This window comes from Nicotiana sylvestris, chromosome 7 (genome assembly GCF_000393655.2).
Source record: "Nicotiana sylvestris chromosome 7, ASM39365v2, whole genome shotgun sequence".
In the NCBI taxonomy this organism is placed as follows: domain Eukaryota; kingdom Viridiplantae; phylum Streptophyta; class Magnoliopsida; order Solanales; family Solanaceae; genus Nicotiana; species Nicotiana sylvestris.
In genome coordinates this window covers 78,947,212-78,967,955 of record NC_091063.1, presented here as the reverse complement: position 1 = coordinate 78,967,955, position 20,744 = coordinate 78,947,212, and the positions used below count along the sequence as shown (strand labels likewise).

The 20,744-nt window shown below is 39.0% G+C and overlaps 2 protein-coding genes across 2 annotated transcripts; both read left to right on the top strand.

Moving 5' to 3' along the window:
* The first annotated feature begins 16,269 nt into the window (after positions 1 to 16,269).
* LOC104244775 (uncharacterized) lies at positions 16,270 to 17,292 on the top strand. Its single transcript, XM_009800261.2, has 2 exons — positions 16,270 to 16,899; positions 17,005 to 17,292. The coding sequence occupies exons 1-2, from the start codon at positions 16,270 to 16,272 to the stop codon at positions 17,290 to 17,292; spliced, it is 918 nt and encodes a 305-aa protein (XP_009798563.2).
* A 485-nt stretch (positions 17,293 to 17,777) lies between these two features.
* LOC138873354 (uncharacterized) lies at positions 17,778 to 19,775 on the top strand. Its single transcript, XM_070151817.1, has 4 exons — positions 17,778 to 18,483; positions 18,597 to 18,660; positions 18,752 to 18,947; positions 19,170 to 19,775. Exons 1-4 carry the CDS (start codon positions 17,778 to 17,780, stop codon positions 19,773 to 19,775), a joined length of 1,572 nt encoding a protein of 523 aa, XP_070007918.1.
* Positions 19,776 to 20,744: the final 969 nt, after the last annotated feature.

The window sequence follows — 20,744 nt, the reverse complement described above, 5'->3', positions numbered from 1 at the left end:
CTTGACCAAGTTGACTCAAAAATGTGCTCCATTCATGTGGTTGGGCGAGTGTGAGGAGAGCTTTCAGAAGCTCAAGACTGCCTTGACCACAACTCCAATGTTAGTTTTGCCATCGGCTTTAGGTTCATATACCATGTATTGTGATGCTTCGAGAGTTGGTATTAGGTGTGTGTTGATGCAGGAGGATAGAGTTATTGCTTATGCTTCTCGTCAGTTGAAGCCCCATGAGAAGAACTACCCTATTCATGATTTGGAGTTGGCTGTCATTGTTCACGCGTTGAAGATTTGGATGCATTATTTGTATGGTGTGTCTTGTGAAGTGTTTACTGATCACCATAGCCTCCGGCACTTGTTCAAGTAGAAGGATCTCAATTTGAGGCAGCAGAGATGGTTGGAGTTGCTAAAGGATTATGATATTACTATTTTGTACCATCCGGGGAAGGCCAATGTGGTGGCCGATGCTTTGAGCCAGAAGGCGGTGAGTATGGAGAATTTGGCATATATTCCTGTTTGGAAGAGACCTCTTACAGTTGATATTCAGGCCTTACCAATCGGTTTGTGAGGTTGGATATTTCAGAACCCACTCGGGTATTGGCTTGTGTGATTTCTCGGTCTTCCTTATTTGATCGCATCAGAGAGCGCTAGTATGATAATCCTCATTTACTTGTCCTTAAGGACAGAGTTCAGCACGATGATGCCAGAGATGTGGCCATTGGTGATGATGGTGTGTTGAGGATGCAGGGCCGAATATATGTGCCCAATGTAGATGGGCTTCGGGAGTTGATTCGGGAGGAGGCCCATAGCTCGCGGTATTTCATTCATCCGGGTGCCACGAAGATGTATCAGGATATGAGATAACATTATTGGTAGAGGAGAATGAAGAAGGATATTGTGGGATTTGTAGCTCGGTGTCTCAATTGTCAGCAGGTGAAATATGAGCATCAGAGACTAGGTGGCTTGCTTCAGCAGATGGATATTCCAAAGTGGAAGTGGGAGCGGATCACCATGGACTTTGTAGTTGGGCTCCCACAGAATTTGAAGAAGTTCGATGCTATTTGGGTGATTGTGGATCGGTTGACCAAGTCTGTGCACTTCATTCCTATGACTACCTATTCTTCAGAGCGGTTGGAAGAGATCTATATCCAGGAGATTATTCGTTTGCATGGTGTCCCAGTTTCCATCATTTCAGATAGGGGCACTCAGTTTACTTCACAATTTTGGAGATCTGTGCAGCGAGAGTTGAGTACTCAGGTTGAGTTGAGCACAACTTTTCACCCTCAGACGGAAGGGCAGTCCGAGTGCACTATTCAGATATTGGAGGACATGTTGCGCGCTTGTGTCATTGATTTTAGAGGGTCATGGGATCAGCTTCTACCGCTCGCGGAGTTTGCTTATAACAACAGTTACCAGTCGAGCATTCAGATGGCTCCATATGAGTCTTTGTATGGGAGGCGGTGTAGGTCTCCAGTTGGTTGGTTTGAGCCGGATGAGGCCAAGCTATTGGGTACAGACTTGGTGCAGGATGCTTTAGATAAGGTGAAGGTGATTCAAGAGATGCTTCGTACAGCGTAGTCGAGACAAAAGTATTATGCTGACAGGAAGGTTCGGGATGTGTCTTACATAGTTGGCGAGAAGGTCCTGTTGAAGTTTTCACCCATGAAGTGTCACGCCCCAACCTTGGGAGGCGTGGCTAGCACCTGGTGCCGCACTGGCCCGAGCGAACCACTCCAAAATCCATTTATTCCTTTTGTAACTATCATGGGACAACATGACCACAACTCGTAATGTACAATTGTAGGTCGAGAACATTGTATCACTAAACTATTTTTCTTAAAATATGAATACATATGGGCCGTGAAGGCCTCTGACATACTATACAAAATGAACCTCTGTCTACAAAGCCTCTAAGAGTATTAGACATCAAACAGAATAGGGTAGCAGCCTACCCATAAGTCTGTAGCAAAATTCTAACACAATGACTTATAGACTCGGCTGCACTCCGAATAAGGTGGAGCTTTACTGATCCTTCGCTGAATGCCAATCTTGCCTACTATGAGGGCTCGTCAAACTGATTATCTATACCTGCAGGCATGAATGCAGCATTCCCAACAAAAGGATGTCTGTACGAATAATATACTGAGTATGTAAGGTATGTAAATTAGTATATAAAGAACATGGAAGAAACATGGAGTAAAGGACTCAACCTATAAATCTGGACAGCTCTGTAAATCATGAAATATTTATAATATCATGCATATGCATATAAATGTCATGTAATGCATAGGTCTGTACGTACATAACATTATCAAGCCTCTGAGGGCATCCCATCATATCATTTTGGCCACTATAGGCAAATCATCAACGTATACCAGCTGATCATGTGGTGTTGCGTATATAACGCCATAACCTTTCCCATATCCCATATACATACACACACACACACACACACACATATATATATATATATATATATAACGCCGTCTGAATCATGGGTACATGCACATATAAACGAATGCAATTATATAATAGAATTGTCTAGACATATCCACATAGAACTTCTGTTCTTAAAACATCACAGTTTCTCGGTCTTCAGTGACTTTTTAGCATCACCCCCTAAACAAAAACATTAGAACAAAAAGATAGCAATCCAGTACATAAATATCTACATACAATTACCACTATATCACCCAGCGTACACCATAATATATCTCAATTATGTCTAATTCCCGACTAGTAACTATATGAAACCTTATCTATTTCATTTAATCAATCAAATAGTTATAGTACCACCACAAACAATCCTAGAAAAGGATAACATTTTTTTGCCAAATTTCCAGATAGCACGAACTAGGAGAATATAAAAATAGTTGTAGCATGAAAATGATGCAATTCAAAATCGAGGTAAATAATAAACAGAAAAGATAATCAAAATAAATGATAAAAAGGAATACAATGCATGTGAACTACGTTAATAAAATCTTTCGGAATGTCATAAGACCAGTATGCCTTTGAATAATATCATGAAATAAACTTTTTTCAACTTACGTATTTTTCTGAGACCCATGAACAAATGATATAATAATATGACACATGGGGAATGAAGAATATTAGTATCTCTAACATTTCTATAAATAGAATCATTTATGGAAGTTGTACATTTACTCGTTTCGTTTGCATCGTATGGATCATGCCAAAAGAAAATAATGAATAGCCTTAACATACCTGAGCCTCTTCTTTTAATAATCTCTCTAACACACGTCTTTTGCAAAGAAGACTGAACACCCATTAGATAATAAGTAACTTAAGAGTAGAGCATCTTCTATCCATATTCTTTTGTTATGGAAATTCAAATTCTCGGACGTATTAGGCATCGGAACATAATGAAGTTATTGGGATTGAGTAATAGGCACTTTGGAGATAGTAATAGCGGGAAAATATGGCACACATGTAGGAGGTTGAAGGACTGAAAACATCACTTATGGACTTGGGTAATGAGGGAGCATCATATAAGGATGGGAGGAGTTCAGCGGCAATGCCACTTCCAAATAAGAGCTTACATCTTCCCTCTCTTAGGGACAATGTCCAACTGGGATAGGTTTGTAACAAGTTTTTATCTCATACATAAGATACTGTTGGAATCTATAAAATCTCTAGCTGTCATTAGTACCAAAGAAACACTCTCACTTGGCTCTTAACATAGTAAGCTTCAGAACAGTAAAATGATAGTGCATAGAAAAAGAACATCTAAGACTCATTTTATTCCTGCCACATATCCACTTTAACTAAGAGTCATTGTTTGGGGTGGATCCATGCTGCCACGTTGGGATGGGGAATTTTTTTTAATCTTTATCCGCTTATTAGGTAATTAGGTGATGTCTCGTTACCCGGTAATTAACCAATTACCCGTATAATTAAGGAATATTTTAAATTACTTAAAATGCTATTCACTTTTAACATACTTTATACATTCTACTATCATGGTCATGTGGTACCATATAAAATCAGTACATACACTATTATTTCATTAAAATATCCATGTAAAAATACATATATTTTCTCAACTTTTAATTTTCCTAAAGAGTAAAATTTTCGTATGCTTAGTGTCACACCTCCTTTTTACTACACCCCGAAAGGGATATAGTGAGTTTTTTCAACTTAAAGCGACAACCGAAGCGGGATTAATTATTGAATTCAGAGTCGCCACTTGGGATAATTTATGGTGTCCCAAGTCACCTGTTTAAATCCCGAATCGAGGAAAAGATTGACTCTGTTATACAGTCTGCGAACATAAAAATACGGGTAAGGAATTCTGTTAATCCGGGAGAAGGTATTAGGCATTCCCGAGTTCCGTGGTTCTAGCACGGTCGCTTTGACCATACTTGGCTTATTAAAATTGTTTAATTACTCATTTTGGAACCTATGTGCATTTACCCTTTACCGCTTCTAATTAAGACAATTATTTTGAAATGGGTCACGCGTATGTGTACCCATTTGTTTGGCGTGTCAAAAACCGTATCGCGCGAACGTGTCCACAATTAATAACACTTTATTATTATTAAGGAAAAATTAGCCAAAGTTGCGCGAACGATACTCCGAACTAGTTTTTAGAATCATAATCATGTCACGCGAACGTGTCCACAGCCATGATAGTATGTTAAACGTGCCTAAAGCAAACTACGATCGTTTGTTATTCTTTATCTAAATCATGAAATTAATACGAGGGCCATGCAATTGTCATTTTTGTTTGGCACGGCGCACCTCGATACAATTAAAGAGCTACACTTAATTAGGCCTAAGAGATATTTCTACTTACAAATGATAGAAGAAAATTAAGGTATAACCATTTGCGATACATGCTTGGGCTTCTTGATTACCTAAGACCAATTAGTTTGAGCTTTTACCCAAAGAAGTTGTTGAAGAGGAAAGCTGGGCTCAAAATGAACCCAGAAATGTGGCCAGGCAGGTTCTCGTCCAGTTCCAAGTGGGCCGCAGGTCTAGGCCCAAACTTGAAGCATGCATACAAATCCAACATTCGTATAGACCTCAAGAATAACATCAGAGTTAAGAACCAACCCATTTCTTAGATTGGTCACATATTATTGATTATTAGCAATATGGCAGATGTTCAACATTATGCAAAACAAAAAATTAGAAAAATTGAACTCAACCAGTAGCAGAAATTCCATCAAGGCTAATATCTGGACAATTAAAATAGCTGTTGTAGGGCACTTTAAATAGTAATCTCACCAGAATAGATTCGAACCAAACAATCACACTTACGTAAAGCTAAAATATGAGATAAACCCCAACTAGCTACTATGAAACCAGCTTATGGCCTGCACTAAGCAATTACCATACGTACCACATGACTTTATTCAAATTTCAAATCAACTTCCTCATACACCTCAATTACATCAGAAAAGACTATAACCACTAATTCCAAAACTTACATTCTATGATGATTTATCAAGAATAGAGGTGACTAATACATGGTCAACAGAAAAAACTAAAACCCATAAAGGCTAAACATCTAAACTATAACTTGTTCGGTATTACAAAACCAAGATTAAACTAAAACAAAGGTGAAAAGACATATCCAAGTGGAATTAGCTGATTACAGGTTTCAATTGCATCCTATTCATTGATAAATATACTAGTCGAAATCTTCCTAAAGTTAAGTAGTATCAGGTTGTGCACGAAATTGAGAGAAAGAGAAATGAAGATTCAATAACAAACAAAATCAAATTTCATCACATTTTCCGATTCAAACTTCAAGCTACACTCAAGTGATGTCCATAGTGCTGAAAAATACCTGGAGATTGAAAGGGAACAAAGAAATAATGAATCAGTGGTTGAGCAGCAACGAAACAGTAGTAGAAATCAGTCCCAACAAAACCAACTCAAACCTAGAAAACGATATGCAACAGTCAACAAAAAAATTGACTAGAACTTTAACCAAACTCTTAAACCATCCATATCAAACTATTTCAGCCCCAGATATATCAGATATCATTTCAAGAATTCGACACTTGAGAAATCACCAAAAAGCTCAATGAAACAGTAACTTTCAGTGAAATTCTTAACCGTCCTTGTTTTCTGAATTCTCAGCTTTTTTTTTTTTTGAAAGGCAAGAAAACATGCCTTTATAGGCTAGGAAGTAGGGCAGCTTAAAGAAAATTAAGTTTACACTTTGCACCTTCTGAAATTTTTATTTTAGCCTAGATGCCCTTAGTTTAATTTTCAGAAGTCAAAATAGCCCCCACCCCAGCTTCCTAGAAGCTTCCCTAGGTTGTTACGAAATATTCTCTATGCCAATTTTCCAAGCTACCCCTCAGACCCTCTAAAAGTTACTTCAGATCACCAAATGGGTCAATTCAACCCAATGACTTAAACCCAGACTGGATGGGTTGTTCTTGCACAAATGGGTCATAGCCAACCCATAACCCAAACGACACAACTAGTGAAATGTAAGCCCATGCTGAGATGGTTTAAATAGTTAAAAATATACACTAATTGATTTAGTAACTTGAAATAACCAACTGATGAGCCTAGAACTAGATTACTGCTTAATTAACATAGAAAGAATTAACTAAGTTGTCAAACCAAACTAATTAACCAATCAAGACGGGACTCTTAATTAGCCATGCATCTAATCAAAACTTAAGAAAGAGACCAGAAGAAGAGAAGGAACAAAAAGAAAACAATGTGGGGAAAACAAAATAAAAGAAGATTAATTACAAACAAAAAGAAATACCTTCTACAATTCGTACCAAGAAAACAAACAACTCAAATCTTCAACTCCTTGGATTCCTGGTCCAATCTGATATTAATCGCATCTTCTCACAGAGAACAAGTGAATAAAATTATTTTGGACCAACATCGTCCGTAGAATCACGATTTTGACTCTTAGGGCTCAACTTGTGATTTAATATTCGAAGAGCCTTGTTAGGATTCGAGGGTAGTGGGTTGGGTATCTGGGATGAGGAGGTCATTGTGGTCACTTGGTGTTGATTTGGTGGGAAAAGGAGTCGGTGCCGCCACCTCTAGGCGGTGGAAACTGGGGCGGCGATTTAGGGTTTCGTGGGGGTTCTCTGAGAGATGAAAGGTCGAGAGAGGCGAGACCAGAGGGGGGTGGGGGGTGGGGGTACAGGGCATTTGGACAGTTTTATACCAAACGATCCTCAGTTAAGAACCGTTGGATCATTTAACCTAGACGGCTAGGATTTATTTCAACGAAACGGGGTTGTTTGGACCGTTTGGTGGGGGGACCGATTTTTGGAGTGGTTCTGGGCCTGCGTTGGTGGGTATAACCGGGTATAGGGATGTTTGGTTTGGGCTTGAGGACTTAGAATTAAAGAAGGCCCAAAAAATCTGATTCAACTCTTTTCCCTTTAAAATTGTTTCCTAATTCTCTTTTTTTTTTAAAAAAAAAATTAAAATAAAAACATAAACTAAATCATAAGTCAATTAAATTCTACCACATTGAATTAATTAACTCTAGCTAATAATTACCACAATTAATTAAAAACTAAATTAAAGGAAAAACTACCAAAATTCAAAAACTAAAATTGAAAAGTGCAAAAATAAGTAATTTTTTTGTGATTTTTTTTCGTTTTTATGAAACAACTAATTTTCTAATTAATCTAACAAAAATATAAAATTAAATCCTACATGTAAATGCAGCATATTTTTGTATTTTTCATGGATTAAACAAGATTAACATGCGTAGACAAATGCAAATAATTAATGAAAAAATGCTACAAAATCTATGAAATTTAAAATAATGGAAAAAATTTATTTTTCTTGAATTTATAGGAGTAATTCATATAGGGCAAAAATCACGTGCTCACAGCTGCCCCTCTTTGCTCGGAAACATGGAGAGTTTTCGTGCAAAGATAAAGTGAGTGAATACGAGCGATTTTTGCCCGTTTGAATACTCCGTGGGAAGCATTTTTGAAAGATTTGACCGCACCCTACTTCGAGGTTGCCTACATATCCTTGGCTAAAAGGAATCAGGTCAGTGTAGTTCGGGAATGTCTGGTAGCTGGGACTACCATGAAGCTGTGATTTCACTGTTACTGCTGCTACTGCTTACTGAACCCCCCTTATTACACCATGTCAAAAATAAAAGAAGCTAGACTAGACTATGATCAATGAGTTTACAAGAGATCCTATCTATATCTTCAAACTTGCTTCTTGTGGTTCTTGTTGCCTTGTTGACTTGTATTCTCCCGGTGAAATCCCCTTGTTGCCTCCTTGAATTGTAATCCGAGATGTTTTCCTTTTCTCCAAGTGGACGCCTGCTTGCTAAAACTTGAATGTATTCTCTTGTTCTCCAGGTGGGATCCTGATTGTTGAATTTGAAATGTATTCCCTTATTCTCCAGGTGTGCGCCTGATTGCTGAACTTGGATGTATTCCTTTGTTCTCCAGGTGGGCGCCCGATTTCAACAAAACAGACAAAAACAAAGAAATCTTCTGCCCCATTTTGGCGTGTTACCAAATATCAGTAAGAACTTGTAAGCTGAAACTTGAACTATACTCCCTTGTTCTCCAGGTGGGCGCCTGATTGCTGAACTTGAAATGTATTCCCTTGTTCTCCAGGTGGGCGCCTGATTGCTGAAACTTGAAATGTATTCCCTTGTTCTCCAGGTGGGCGCCTGATTGCTGAACTTGAACTGTATTCCCTTGTTCTCCAGGTGGGTTCCTGATTGCTGAACTTGAAATGTATTCCCTTGTTCTCTAGTGGGCGCCTGATTACTGAAACTTGAAATGTATTCCCTTATTCTCCAGGTGGGCGCCTGATTGCTAAACTTGAAAATGTATTCCATTGTTCTCCAAGTGGGCGCCTGATTGCTAAACTTGAAAATGTATTCCCTTGTTCTCCAGGTGGGTGCCTGATTGTTGAACTTGAAAATGTATTCCCTTGTTCTCCAGATGGGTGCCTGATTACTGAAACTTCAAATGTATTCCTTTGTTCTCTAGGTGGGCGCCTGATTGCTAAACTTGAAAATGTATTCCCTTGATCTCCAGGTGGGCGCCTGATTTCCACAAAATAAACAAAGACAAAGAAAACTTCTGCCCCAGTTTGGTGCTAGGCGTATCTGTGTGTGTTAATTGAATCATGTTACCAAATATCTCTATGAATTTGAAAGCTAAATCCCATTATTCAGGAGGGTCCTAAAAACCTAAAATTAAGAGATGGTTTAAAATCTAAGTATATCTTCTAAAGGTGTGATTTCCGCTGAATCTTGTTATCTGAGAAGGTCTTAAGACTACACCCCATTATCCAGGAGGGTCCTGAAAATCAAACATCAAATCTTATCTTAAAAGTGACAACTTTTACGGTTAAATTATACTATCCTACGGCAGAACTTACGCTAAATGTTGTTATCTAATTGAAATCTTAAAACTAAGTCCCATTATTCAGGAGGGTCCTGAAAACTCCTAATTGAGTCCTATTTTGAACATGCACACTTCTAAGGAAACCTATATTCCTTTAGGATACATTTATGCTAGATTATGCTATGTCTGAATTTTACAGTAGGTCCCATTTTCCATGAGGGTCCTGAAGACTTTTAAATTAAACCTCATTACCCAGGCGGGCCCTGAAAATCAAAAGTCAAACCTGTTTGGTGCTTGGCTTTCCCCTGCGGAGGATTTCTCCGAAACAACTGAAATTTTCTGCTCCTGTTTCAATCAAAGAGAAATCTTGTCAGTTTAAATGTGGTGGTTAGTTGATGGCATTATTTGCTGAAGGTCTCTCCGCTACTGTGATTTCTTTTGATTGGCTCCCTCTGAACTGGCTAAGAACCGCTTGACTTCCTGGTTGACTTTCAAACGCCCATGACCTTGGATGACCCGAGTGTTCTATACCCAAACCGTTGTGTTACATCTCTAACCCATCTATTTGACCCTATGAATTTCCCACGAAATTACTAAACCGTTTCACCGATAGAACTTCCACTTGACCTTTTATACCCCATTTCACATCATACTACCTCTAGCAATGCCTTGTCTACCCTGCGCCATGTGCAACTTTGGAAGTTGGTAGTAAGCTTTGAAATTCCTTCTTATTTGCTTAAACAGAACTGACATTGGTAACATCTTAGAGAAATAAACCCAAAAAAATGAAATGCAATGACTTTCAGAGTTAAGGATAATCAAAATCCAAAGCGGGAAGACTTTCTGAAGGGAAAAAAGAAAAGGGACTTATCTGAGTGGAGCAACTGGCACCAATGATCATAACATGCATTTCGGATTAATCGGCCCAATCTGTCCAACCAATCAACTTTCAGTTGCCATACTTGTTGCCCCGGAATTTCCATAACCTGATTTCTTTACCAAAATCTTGACCTTGTTCGGCCTGCGGTGCCCTGAAGGGTTTTCACCAACGAGCCTCTCTCATTTGTTTATCTCTCAACTCACTTTTGCCTCAAGGTGCCCGTGAGGGTTTTCACCAATAAGACTCTCTTATTTTTTATTTCTCTTAGCTCCCATCGCCTTACGGTGCCTATGAGGGTTTTCACCAAAAAGACTCTCTCATTTTGATTTTCCTGCTTGGACCAGAGTGTTGCCCCTGATATGAATCGCTTCTACTTGCTCGACTTGGCATCCCTCGAAAACTGATCTAAAGGTCTTTCTTTGGACTGTAATGTGGGCTTTTGGATAGGCTTAGAAAGAAATGGTGTCAAAGGCTCAAAACAATTCAAATGGGTTCAAAATTACAACTTTTGGAATCAGATTTCCTACAACAACCACAACTTCTGCCCCAATTTCTTTGCTTGGGGACTTTTGGATTTTGTTTTGATGGGACCGAACCATGAGGCTGCCTACGTATCCTTAAAAGGAATCAGGTCAAACGTAGTTCATGTCATGGAAATTACTTTGTTGTTGTGATTTTCTCTTTTCTCTTTTTTTTCTCTTTTTTCTTGCTTTCTTTTTTTATTTTTGTTGTTTTTCTTCTCTTTTTTTCTTTTTATTTTCTCTTTATTTTTTCTGCCTGCATTTCTGAACTTTGCTATTGATTCCAAAAGGGGGGGGGGTATGAAGGAAATACATAAGGCTCAAGGGGGCAACAAAGGATAAAGTGTTTAGATAGCAGAACAAAATGCCTTCGTCATTTCAATCCTCAAAACATGCCAAGTACGAACAAATACAAGTTAAACAAAGAAATCATACATAATATCTTTTGACTGCATCAGAATTGATGGCTATTTCTACACATTTTTCTTCTATATCTGTTAAATACAAAGCACCATTGAACAACACTCTCGTTAAGACGAACGACCCCTGCCAATTTGGGGCGAACTTGCCTTTTGCTTCAGCCTGATGAGGAAGAATACATTTCAATACTAACTGACCCACTTCAAACTTTCGTGGACGCACCTTCTTATTATATGCTCTTTCCATTCTCTATTGGTACAACTGGCCATGACACACTGCTGCTAATCTTTTCTCATCAATCAAACTTAATTATTCCAGGCGGGTTTTAACCCACTCATCATCGTCAATTTTGGCTTCTGCAACAATCCGAAGGGATAGAATTTCAATTTTCGCGGGTATCACTGCTTCCGTACCATATACCAACAAATAAGGAGTTGCACCTACTGAAGTACGAACAGTAGTGCGATAACCCAACAATGCAAAAGGCAGCTTCTCATGCCATTGCCTGGACCCTTCCACCATTTTTCGAAGTATCTTCTTTATGTTCTTGTTGGTTGCCTCGACTGCTCCATTCGCCTTGGGGCAATATGGGGTGGAATTGCAATGTGTAATTTTAAACTATTGACACACCTCTTTCATCAGATGACTATTGAGATTAGCCCCATTGTCTGTAATGATCACTTTGGTATCCCAAACCGGCAAATGGTATTTGAGTGCACAAAATCAACCACCGTCTTCTTGGTTACAGACTGGAATGTTTTAGCCTCTACCCACTTGGTGAAATAGTCTATGGACACCAGAATGAATCTGTGCCCGTTTGATCCTGATGGCTCAATTGGCCCAATGACATCCATGCCCCACACAACAAAAGGCCACGGCACAGACATCGTGTGTAATTTAGATGGTGGAGAATGAATCAAATCTCCATGCACTTGACACTGATGACATTTACGCATGAAACTGATACAATCTTGCTCCATAGTGAGCCAATAATAACCTACTTGGAGAATCTTTTTTGCCAGCACGTACCCACTCATATGTTGTCCACAAACTCCAGAATGTACTTCGGTCATAATAGCTGTAGCCTCCCTAGCATCTATACATCTCAGCAGCCCAAGATCTGGAGTCCTTTTGTATAGAACCCCTCTGCTAAAGAAAAAATCGCTTGCCAACTGCCTAATTGTTCTCTTTTGATCACATGTGGCTTGTACTAGATACACCCTAATCCTGATGTATTCCTTGATATCGTGAAACCAAGGCTCCCCATAGAGCTCTTCTTCCACCACATTGCAATAAGCATGCTGATTGTGGATCTGAACTGCAAAGGGTCCATATAAGCCATATCGGGATGGTGCAACATTGACGCCAGAGTAGCCAAAGCATCGACAACCTCATTGTGAATCCTTGGAATATGCATGAACTCTATTGATTGGAACCGTTGACAAAGATCCTGCAAGCACTATCCGTACGGTATGAGTTTTAAATCTCGTGTTTCCCATTCTCCCTGGAGGTCTGAGTCACCCAAGACCAAGACTTCCTGGACACCCATATCCACGACCATCCTCAAACCCAAAATGCATGCCTCGTACTCAGCCATGTTGTTAGTACAGTAGAACCGAAACTGAGCCGTAACAGGGTAGTGATGCCCTATTCCAGAAACAAGTACCACTCTACCCCAACGCCTTTCATGTTAGCAGCCCCATCAAAGAAAAGTTTCCGTCCTAGATTTTCAATCTGTTCCAATTCATCAATGTGCATTACCTCTTCATCAGGGAAATAAGTCTTCAAAGGTTCGTATTCTTCATCCACAGGATTCTCAGCCAAATGGTCGGCCAATGCTTGTGCTTTCATCGCAGTCCGAGTCACGTAGACAATGTCAAATTGTGTGAGCAAGATCTGTCACTTTGCGAGCCTTCCTGTGGGCATAGACTTCTAGAAGATATACTTCAACGGATCCAAGCGAGATATGAGGTAAGTAGTATAAGATGACAAATAATGTTTCAACTTCTGGGCTACCCAAGTTAGGGCGCAACACATCCTCTCAAGATGAGTGTACTTAACCTCGTAAGATGTGAACTTCTTGCTGAGATAATATATGGCCTGCTCCTTCCTGCCAGTGATGTCATGCTATCCCAACACACATCCAAATGAATTGTCTAAGACCGTCAAACATAGAATCAAATGTCTCCCTAGTTCTGGCAGGACCAACACAGGTGGGTTTGACAAGTACCCTTTTATCTTATCAAATGCTCCCTAACATTCATCTGTCCACTTGACCGCAACATCTTTCTTTAACATTCATTTGTAGCGCTGAAGAAGACCATGAATAGTGATTCGGTCACTATCCATCGGCCATAACTCTTTCATCCAGCGAGGGATCACTAAAAAATTGGTCATAAAAGATCACCATTCTCATCACAAACAACCTCCCTTTGTTTTTTCACTGATTTCTATATCAAGAAGCTATAGATCTTAATTCTAGTTTTATTACTGTAGCACCACATCTCTTTTGGTGAATTATCTGGCAGATATTCGATCTAGATTTTGGCTACTATTAATGTAGCATCATGTTTCTTCAGTTGTTACAACTTTCAAGCGAAGTATCCAGATTTTGAAGAACTCCTTGTAGTATTAGAATCGTCCTTAGTGTTTCTGGGTTGATTTAGGATAGACTGCCATGCAGTGCTGCCATGGACAGTGGCCAGCGACCCTCTCACATTGGGCCACCTCCACAACCACCCCCCAACATCACCCAGCCTTCTAATGGCACAAAACCTATGGACTATGCAAAGGCTGTAAAACCTACGAACAACACTTCGACAATGCAAGAACGTGCAACAGTAGTTGAGCCAATTCCTCCAAGACAAGCCCATATATTTAAAGGACAACCAACTGTACGATATTCTAAAGCAGAAGTTGAACGCATGAATTTAATGGAAGTTTTGCAACAGGCTGTTGTTTGCAAATTTTCATACGGATGGCCAGATATCAATGAAATACGTCGCATTGTTCCTTTACAGTGTGGTATCAAAGCTGAATGTAACATTGGATATCTATGTGATAGGCACATTTTGATTCGTTTTTCATTATGGCAAGATTATGTAGACTTCTCGTCAAAAGGTGTGTATTATGTAAAGGATAAGCTTGGAAATGAATATCAATTAAGAACCTTGATTTATGATGCTAAATTTAAAGTTGACGAAGAGACTCCTAAGGTAATGGCGTGGATCTAATTCCCTAATCTGCTGCCTACTTATTTTGTAAGAGAATTCTTGTTCTCCCTAGCTTTTGCAGTCGGTAAACCCCTACATTTGGACTTGGCTACTGTCAAGAAAACTAGACCTAGTTGTGCTCGCGTGAAAGTATTGGTGGACCTGCTAACAGACCTGCCTAAGAAGGTTCGATTAGACATTGTTAATGAGCCTACTAGAGATATTAGAACTGAGTGGGTGACTATCAAATATGACTATCTACCCAAGTATTGTAAAGAATGTAAACTTCAAGGCCATGATGTGTTCGAATGGTGGAAAATTCATCCTGAATTAATGGCCAGCAGAAATGATGAAAAGAAGGCTTCAACTGATGCTGTAGTGCAGTCCAACAAGGATAACAAAACAAACAATGCTCCAATAAGGGTTTTTACAAGTGGGAAAGTTGTTGGCAATCAAGTTGCTCAATGGAAGGAGGTCAAAGATAGGAGAGTGAAAGCAAAAGAGAAGCAGGCAGCAGATTTAGCAAATACTGGACAAGAAATCGTGGCTGTAAACAATCAAAAAGGAATTCCACAGCAAGTTTAGACAACAAACAAGTTTGCATGTTTAGAAGTGGAAAACAGTGAAGAACTTTGTACAAATCAGCTCATTGACGGTGCTGTCCGAAAAAATGCCTCCAAGTCCATAATTCTTGTGACTGAAAATAATGCAGACCCCATTAATATTCATACAGTTGTGGAGAATGAGTCAGAAGAGATGCAATTTGATTTTTCGACTAGACAAATGGTACAAAATGGAAGTTCACCTAGTTCATCTAGGATACCATTAGCTATGTCAGAACCAAAGAAACTGAACTCTGCAGCACATACTTTCAATCCTACAACAATAAGAAATCATGCCGCAATTAGGGAATCAACAGCAGATTGTGTACAACAAGATTTGGGGAATGGGCAACATTTTGACAATTACTCAACTGCCCAATGGGTGCAAGAAGCATTCAAAAATAATGTAGTCCAGGCCAATACCTCATGTCAAGACATTCCTTCACAGGACACCAAAGTTGAACAACATTTAGCAAACAATAAAGAGAATGACTTAATTGAAGATACATATTTTGAGAAATTCAGGACCAATGAAAAAGATAAATGGGTAGGAGGGATATTATGGATCAACCAAACAGAGGAAGTCTTAGCAGATGGGCAGATTCTAGATACAATGCATAGTGAAAAAGAATTTGGAGGAAATGAAGTGGAAGATGAGGATCAAAGTTTTAATTGTAATGCCAATGCAATCAATATTCAAACCATAAGTGAATGCACAAATGCAGCAGAAGAAAAGACAAAAGAGGGGAATATCAATATTATAGATCCAGGAGGGACTTTACAAATTGATATTAGTAATGTCTTGAAAGAAGATGAAAATAAAGACAAGAACCAACAGAAAAAGTCAGACAAGAACCAAGAGAAGACAGTGCAAGTCTATGCAAGAAGTGGTGTACCACTGAGCACAGGGAAGGATGTAGCAGGAAGTGTTGTTCCATCGAACAATACACAGCTGTTGACAAATGAATTAGAAGAAAAAGATGATGAACTTACCAATCTGGAAAATGATGCTGAACCTACCAATCTGGCATATGATGTTGTGACATCTAAAGAAGCATTAGAAGTACATGACCAAGTTGGCCATGCAGAACTTAAAGGTAGAGACATGGATGAGGAATCCACTACACAAAATTTCCTTAATGTTGCCAAGCAGGGTGATCTCTCGCCAAGTCTTATTGATAGAGAAAAATCTGCAACAAAAGGAAAAAAGAAACAGTCAAAACAGACATCTACCGTCCCAGCCAGTGGAGTACAAACAAGGAGAACACTGTCCAAACCCCAAAACATTTAATGGATGCAATTATATGGAATGTCAGGTCAGTAAATACAATGAAAGCATTTGAAAGGCTGATTACAATGCACATAAAACATCACTTTGAGTTCATAGGAATCCTTGAGCCTATGCAACAGTCTCACAAAATGGAGAGGTATAGAGCAAGAATTGGTTTGGTACATGCTGTGGTGAATGTTTCAAACAAGATTTGGGCTTTTATTGATGAAATATTTGAGGTTACTATTCTGTATAACATGACTCAACAGCTGACTTTGAGATTAACGCACACTGAAACACATGTTGAGCTCATCCTTACACTAGGTTATGCCAAATGTGATCGTATTGAAAGAATTGAACTATGGGATTCTCTATATGCAATGACATCAGATATGACAGTACCATGGCTAGTTGGAGGCGACTTTAATGTAATATGGGATGAGGAAGAGAAATTTGGAGGCTTACCTGTTTCTCTCATTGAAGTAGATGACTTTAGGCACTACATAAATACCTGCAACTTGACAGACTTGGGATTTAAAGGAAGCATATTTACATGGTGGAATGGAAGATCAGAGGAAGATTGTATTTTTAAAAGATTAGACAGATGTTTTGGCAATCATGAATTGCAACAGACCTTTCCTGGATTGGAGGTAACTCACCTGTCCAAAATTGGGTCTGATCATTGCCCAATGATGCTGAAATGTGATATAGAAACTCCTCCAATTAAGAAGTCATTCAGATTTCTTAACATCTAGACTAAGCATGAATACTTCAAAGATTTAGTAAAGGAGAATTGGAATGCTGATTTTAGTGCTAACCATTTCTGTATTTTTAACTACAAGTTAAAGAAGCTTAAGAAAGCACTATCTACCTGGAGCAGAGCTACATATGGGGATATATTCCAGAAGATTGCAAGCCTGGAGGAGGTGGTCTTGGTTCATGAAAGGAATTTTGAAGTCAATCCTACACAGATGAACAGACAAAGATTACAACAGGTCCAAGCTGAAATGATTAAATATCTTGCATTAGAAGAAGAATTCTAGAGATAAAAAGCTGGCATGGTATGGTTCAAAGATGGCGATAGAAACACTAAATTTTTCCATGCTCAAGTTAATGGGAGAAGGAAGAGATTGAAATTATCAAGGATCCAGAATAGCATTGGTGACTGGATTGAAGAAGATCAATTAATAGCAGAAGAAGCACTAAAGTTCTACAAGGATCAATTTACTGAGAGTGCAGTCCCAAATGATTTTGATATTCTATATCATGTACCTTTAATGGTAGATAGTGAACAACATGAAAGATTGATGGCCTTGCCTTCCAATGAAGAAGTGAAGAGAGTAGTTATGGGGTTGAATGGGGACTCAGCTGGTGGATCGGATGGCTTCACTGGAGCTTTCTACCAAACATGCTGGGAAATTATTGAAGAAGATGTTGTCCAAATGGTCAAGGCTTTCTTTTGCGGTCAGCGGCTGCCAAAGAGTGTTACGCACACAAACCTGGTTTTATTACCAAAGAAAAAGAAGTTATGACCTCTGCAGACATAAGACCAATCAATCTTAGTAACTTTGTTAACAAGATTTTCTCTAGGTTGGTTGAATTATTACCAAACATAATCTCAGAGGAACAGGCAGGTTTTGTGAAGGGCAGAAGCATAGTTGAGAACGTACTGTTAACTCAAGAAATCATTACGGATATCAGGTTGAGAACAAAAGCAGGTCCAAACGTTGTGATTAAGCTTGATATGGAAAAAGCTTACGACAGGCTATCATGGCTATTCCTGACCAAAACACTAAGGAAAATGGGATTTCCTGAAGCTTTTATTGGATTGATCTTTGATATGATTGGGAAAAATTGGTACTCTGTGCTTATAAATGGTCAACCTAATGGTTTCTTCAAATCATCGAGGGGAGTTAAACAGGGTGACCCTTTGTCACAAACTCTATTTATTCTAGCAGCAGAAGCAATTTCTCGGGGATTGAATTCACTTCACACTAACCTGTATTTCTGTGGATTTGGAATGCCAAAATGGAGCCCAAAAATAAATTATCTATCATACGCTGATGATACAATCATTTTCTGCTCATCTGATGAAACTTTGTTGAGACTTGTCATGGAGGTTCTGCAAGCTTATGAATCATCATCTGGTCAACTGGTGAACAAAACCAAATCAGCCACATACCTGAATCATTTAACGTATAATGAGGTGATTAACAAGGTGGAAAGTATTACAGGTATACGAATACAATATTTCCCTATGACCTATCTTGGCTGTCCTATTTTTTATGCAAGAAGAAGGGGAGACTATTACCAGGGATTAATCACTAAGGTTATGGACAAACTTCAGTCATGGAAAGGCAAACTCCTGTCTGTAGGAGGCAAAGCTGTTTTAATCGCAAATGTCCTGCAAAGTATCCCAATTCATATGTTGTCAGCAGTTAATCCTCCAAATTATGTGATCAACAAATTACATAGCATTTTTTCCAAGTTTTTCTGAAGCAGCAATGTCGGAGGCAGCACTAGACATTGGGCGTCTTGGACTAACCTGTGTATGCCTTTTGACGAGGGAGGCATAGGCTTCAGGTCCCTGCATGACGTATCCAAGGCACTGTTCTGCAAATTGCGGTGGAATTTTAGGACTAAGCCCACTTTGTGGAGTGCATTTATTTGTCAAAAGTACTGCAAGAAACTAAATACAGTAATTGTACCTTGGAAACGTGGATCCCGTGTGTGGAGAAAAATGCTAGAATGTAGGGATTTGATAGAGCATCAAATCTACTGGAAACTAAGAATGGGATCAGCTCAATTCTGGTTCGATAATTGGACTGAGATGGGAGCCTTATATTTTCAAGTGCCTGCAGGTTTTGGTATCGATGAGGATATTCATAATGTCAACGATCTGGCTGAAAATGCTATGTAGAATGTGGATAAAATTTTTGAGAGCCTACCTGAAGATCTGGCAAACCACATTGTGCAGAATATTAGACCACCATCTGAAAGTTCACAGTTAGATACTCCTTTCTGGATGCTTGAAACAAGGGGACATTTTACAGTAAAATCTGCATGGGATTACCTGCAAAGAAGAGACAACCCAAAATTAGCTTACAAGATGATATGGGTAAAAGGTTTACCTTTCAAGATATCATTCTTCCTATGGAAGGTGTGGAAAGCAAAACTGCCACTTGATGATTTTTTGCGTAAAATAGGATACTCCTTGCCATCTAAATGTTGGTGCTGTGCTGATCGTAAGGAGGAGTCTTTAGTTCATTTGTTCTACACATCAAATGCAGCTAGAAGTGTTTGGAGATACTTCCTGAGGAGAGCAGGAATTGGATTAGATGGGTTGTCTTTACATCAAGCAATTACAAAGTGTTGGATAGCACCAGTAGTACCTAGATTGAAGCCAGTGTTACAAGCTTTACCTGCATGCATTGTATGGGAACTTTGGAAGAGAAGAAACAGTTTGAAATATGGAGAAGCAGTGTTAGTGAGCAGAGTTATTTACCAGGTGTCATTTACGTTGTAATCGCTGGTCCAACTGAAAAAGCAAGGACTACATGTGCCTCACAAGTTGCTAGACTTACTGACAATGATGGAGCAATACACACCTCGACTGAAAAATGATAAAGTGTTATGGGAATTTCCTTCAAGAGGATGGATCAAAGTGAATACGGATGGAACATGTAGAGGAAACCCAGGGAGGAGTTCAATTGGTTTCTGCATAAGGGATGAGGCAGGTGATTTGATATATGCAGAAGGAAGGGAGATCTCTGAAGGAACCAACAATGAATCAGAAGTGGTAGCTATTGTGGAGGCATTGAAGATGTGCAAAAATCTTAATTATTGCCGGATATGGCTGCAGACAGATTCTATGTTATTAAAGAACATTATAGAGGAATCATGGAAGCCTCCATGGTATATTACTGAACATGTAGAGGAGATTTTAAGACTGAAGGAACAAAATACCATCAAGGTCACACACATTTTCAGAGAAGGGAATACATTAGCAGACCATCTTGCAAATTACGCCCTCGATGAAGGAAATACTGAATGCCATGGTTTCTGGGATCTGGACTCAAAAGGAAGGAGGATTATTAACGAAGATAAGATGCAATGTCCTTACATAAAAGTGAAAGTTGCAAGGATTTAGGAGGAAAAGAGGAGTCATTTTGTTAACACATTCGAATCTTTCTGGAGGAGAGTTTAGATAGCAATTTTTCGGCTAACTTTGTTCTTTTTTGCAGGTATTTCATCGAAGCTAAAGCCTAATCTTATAGTAGAATCTGAAATGGTGGTATTAATGCATTGCATTCAATCCACTGGGAGGACATTAAAGAAGGGTTTTCGCAATTTTACAATATATTATACATGGAAACGACTCACAACAAAGAGAAATAGTGCAATAGCATGGGAAATAAGCTGAGCATGTATTTTTAAGAAGTTTATGCACATTATCAGAAGCCAAATGGTTTGGAGTGTGCTCCAGCATGCAACA

Excerpts from the sequence above, each read along its gene's own strand:
- LOC104244775 (XM_009800261.2), top strand. The coding sequence starts at position 16,270 with ATGGATGCAATTATATGGAATGTCAGGTCAGTAAATACAATGAAAGCA. Across the intron at positions 16,900-17,004 it reads AGACCTTTCCTGGATTGGAG|ACTAAGCATGAATACTTCAA; the intron begins GTAACTCACCTG and ends CTTAACATCTAG.
- LOC138873354 (XM_070151817.1), top strand. The coding sequence starts at position 17,778 with ATGACCTCTGCAGACATAAGACCAATCAATCTTAGTAACTTTGTTAAC. Across the intron at positions 18,484-18,596 it reads CAAGGTGGAAAGTATTACAG|TCATGGAAAGGCAAACTCCT; the intron begins GTATACGAATAC and ends GACAAACTTCAG. Across the intron at positions 18,661-18,751 it reads AATCGCAAATGTCCTGCAAA|CAATGTCGGAGGCAGCACTA; the intron begins GTATCCCAATTC and ends TTTCTGAAGCAG.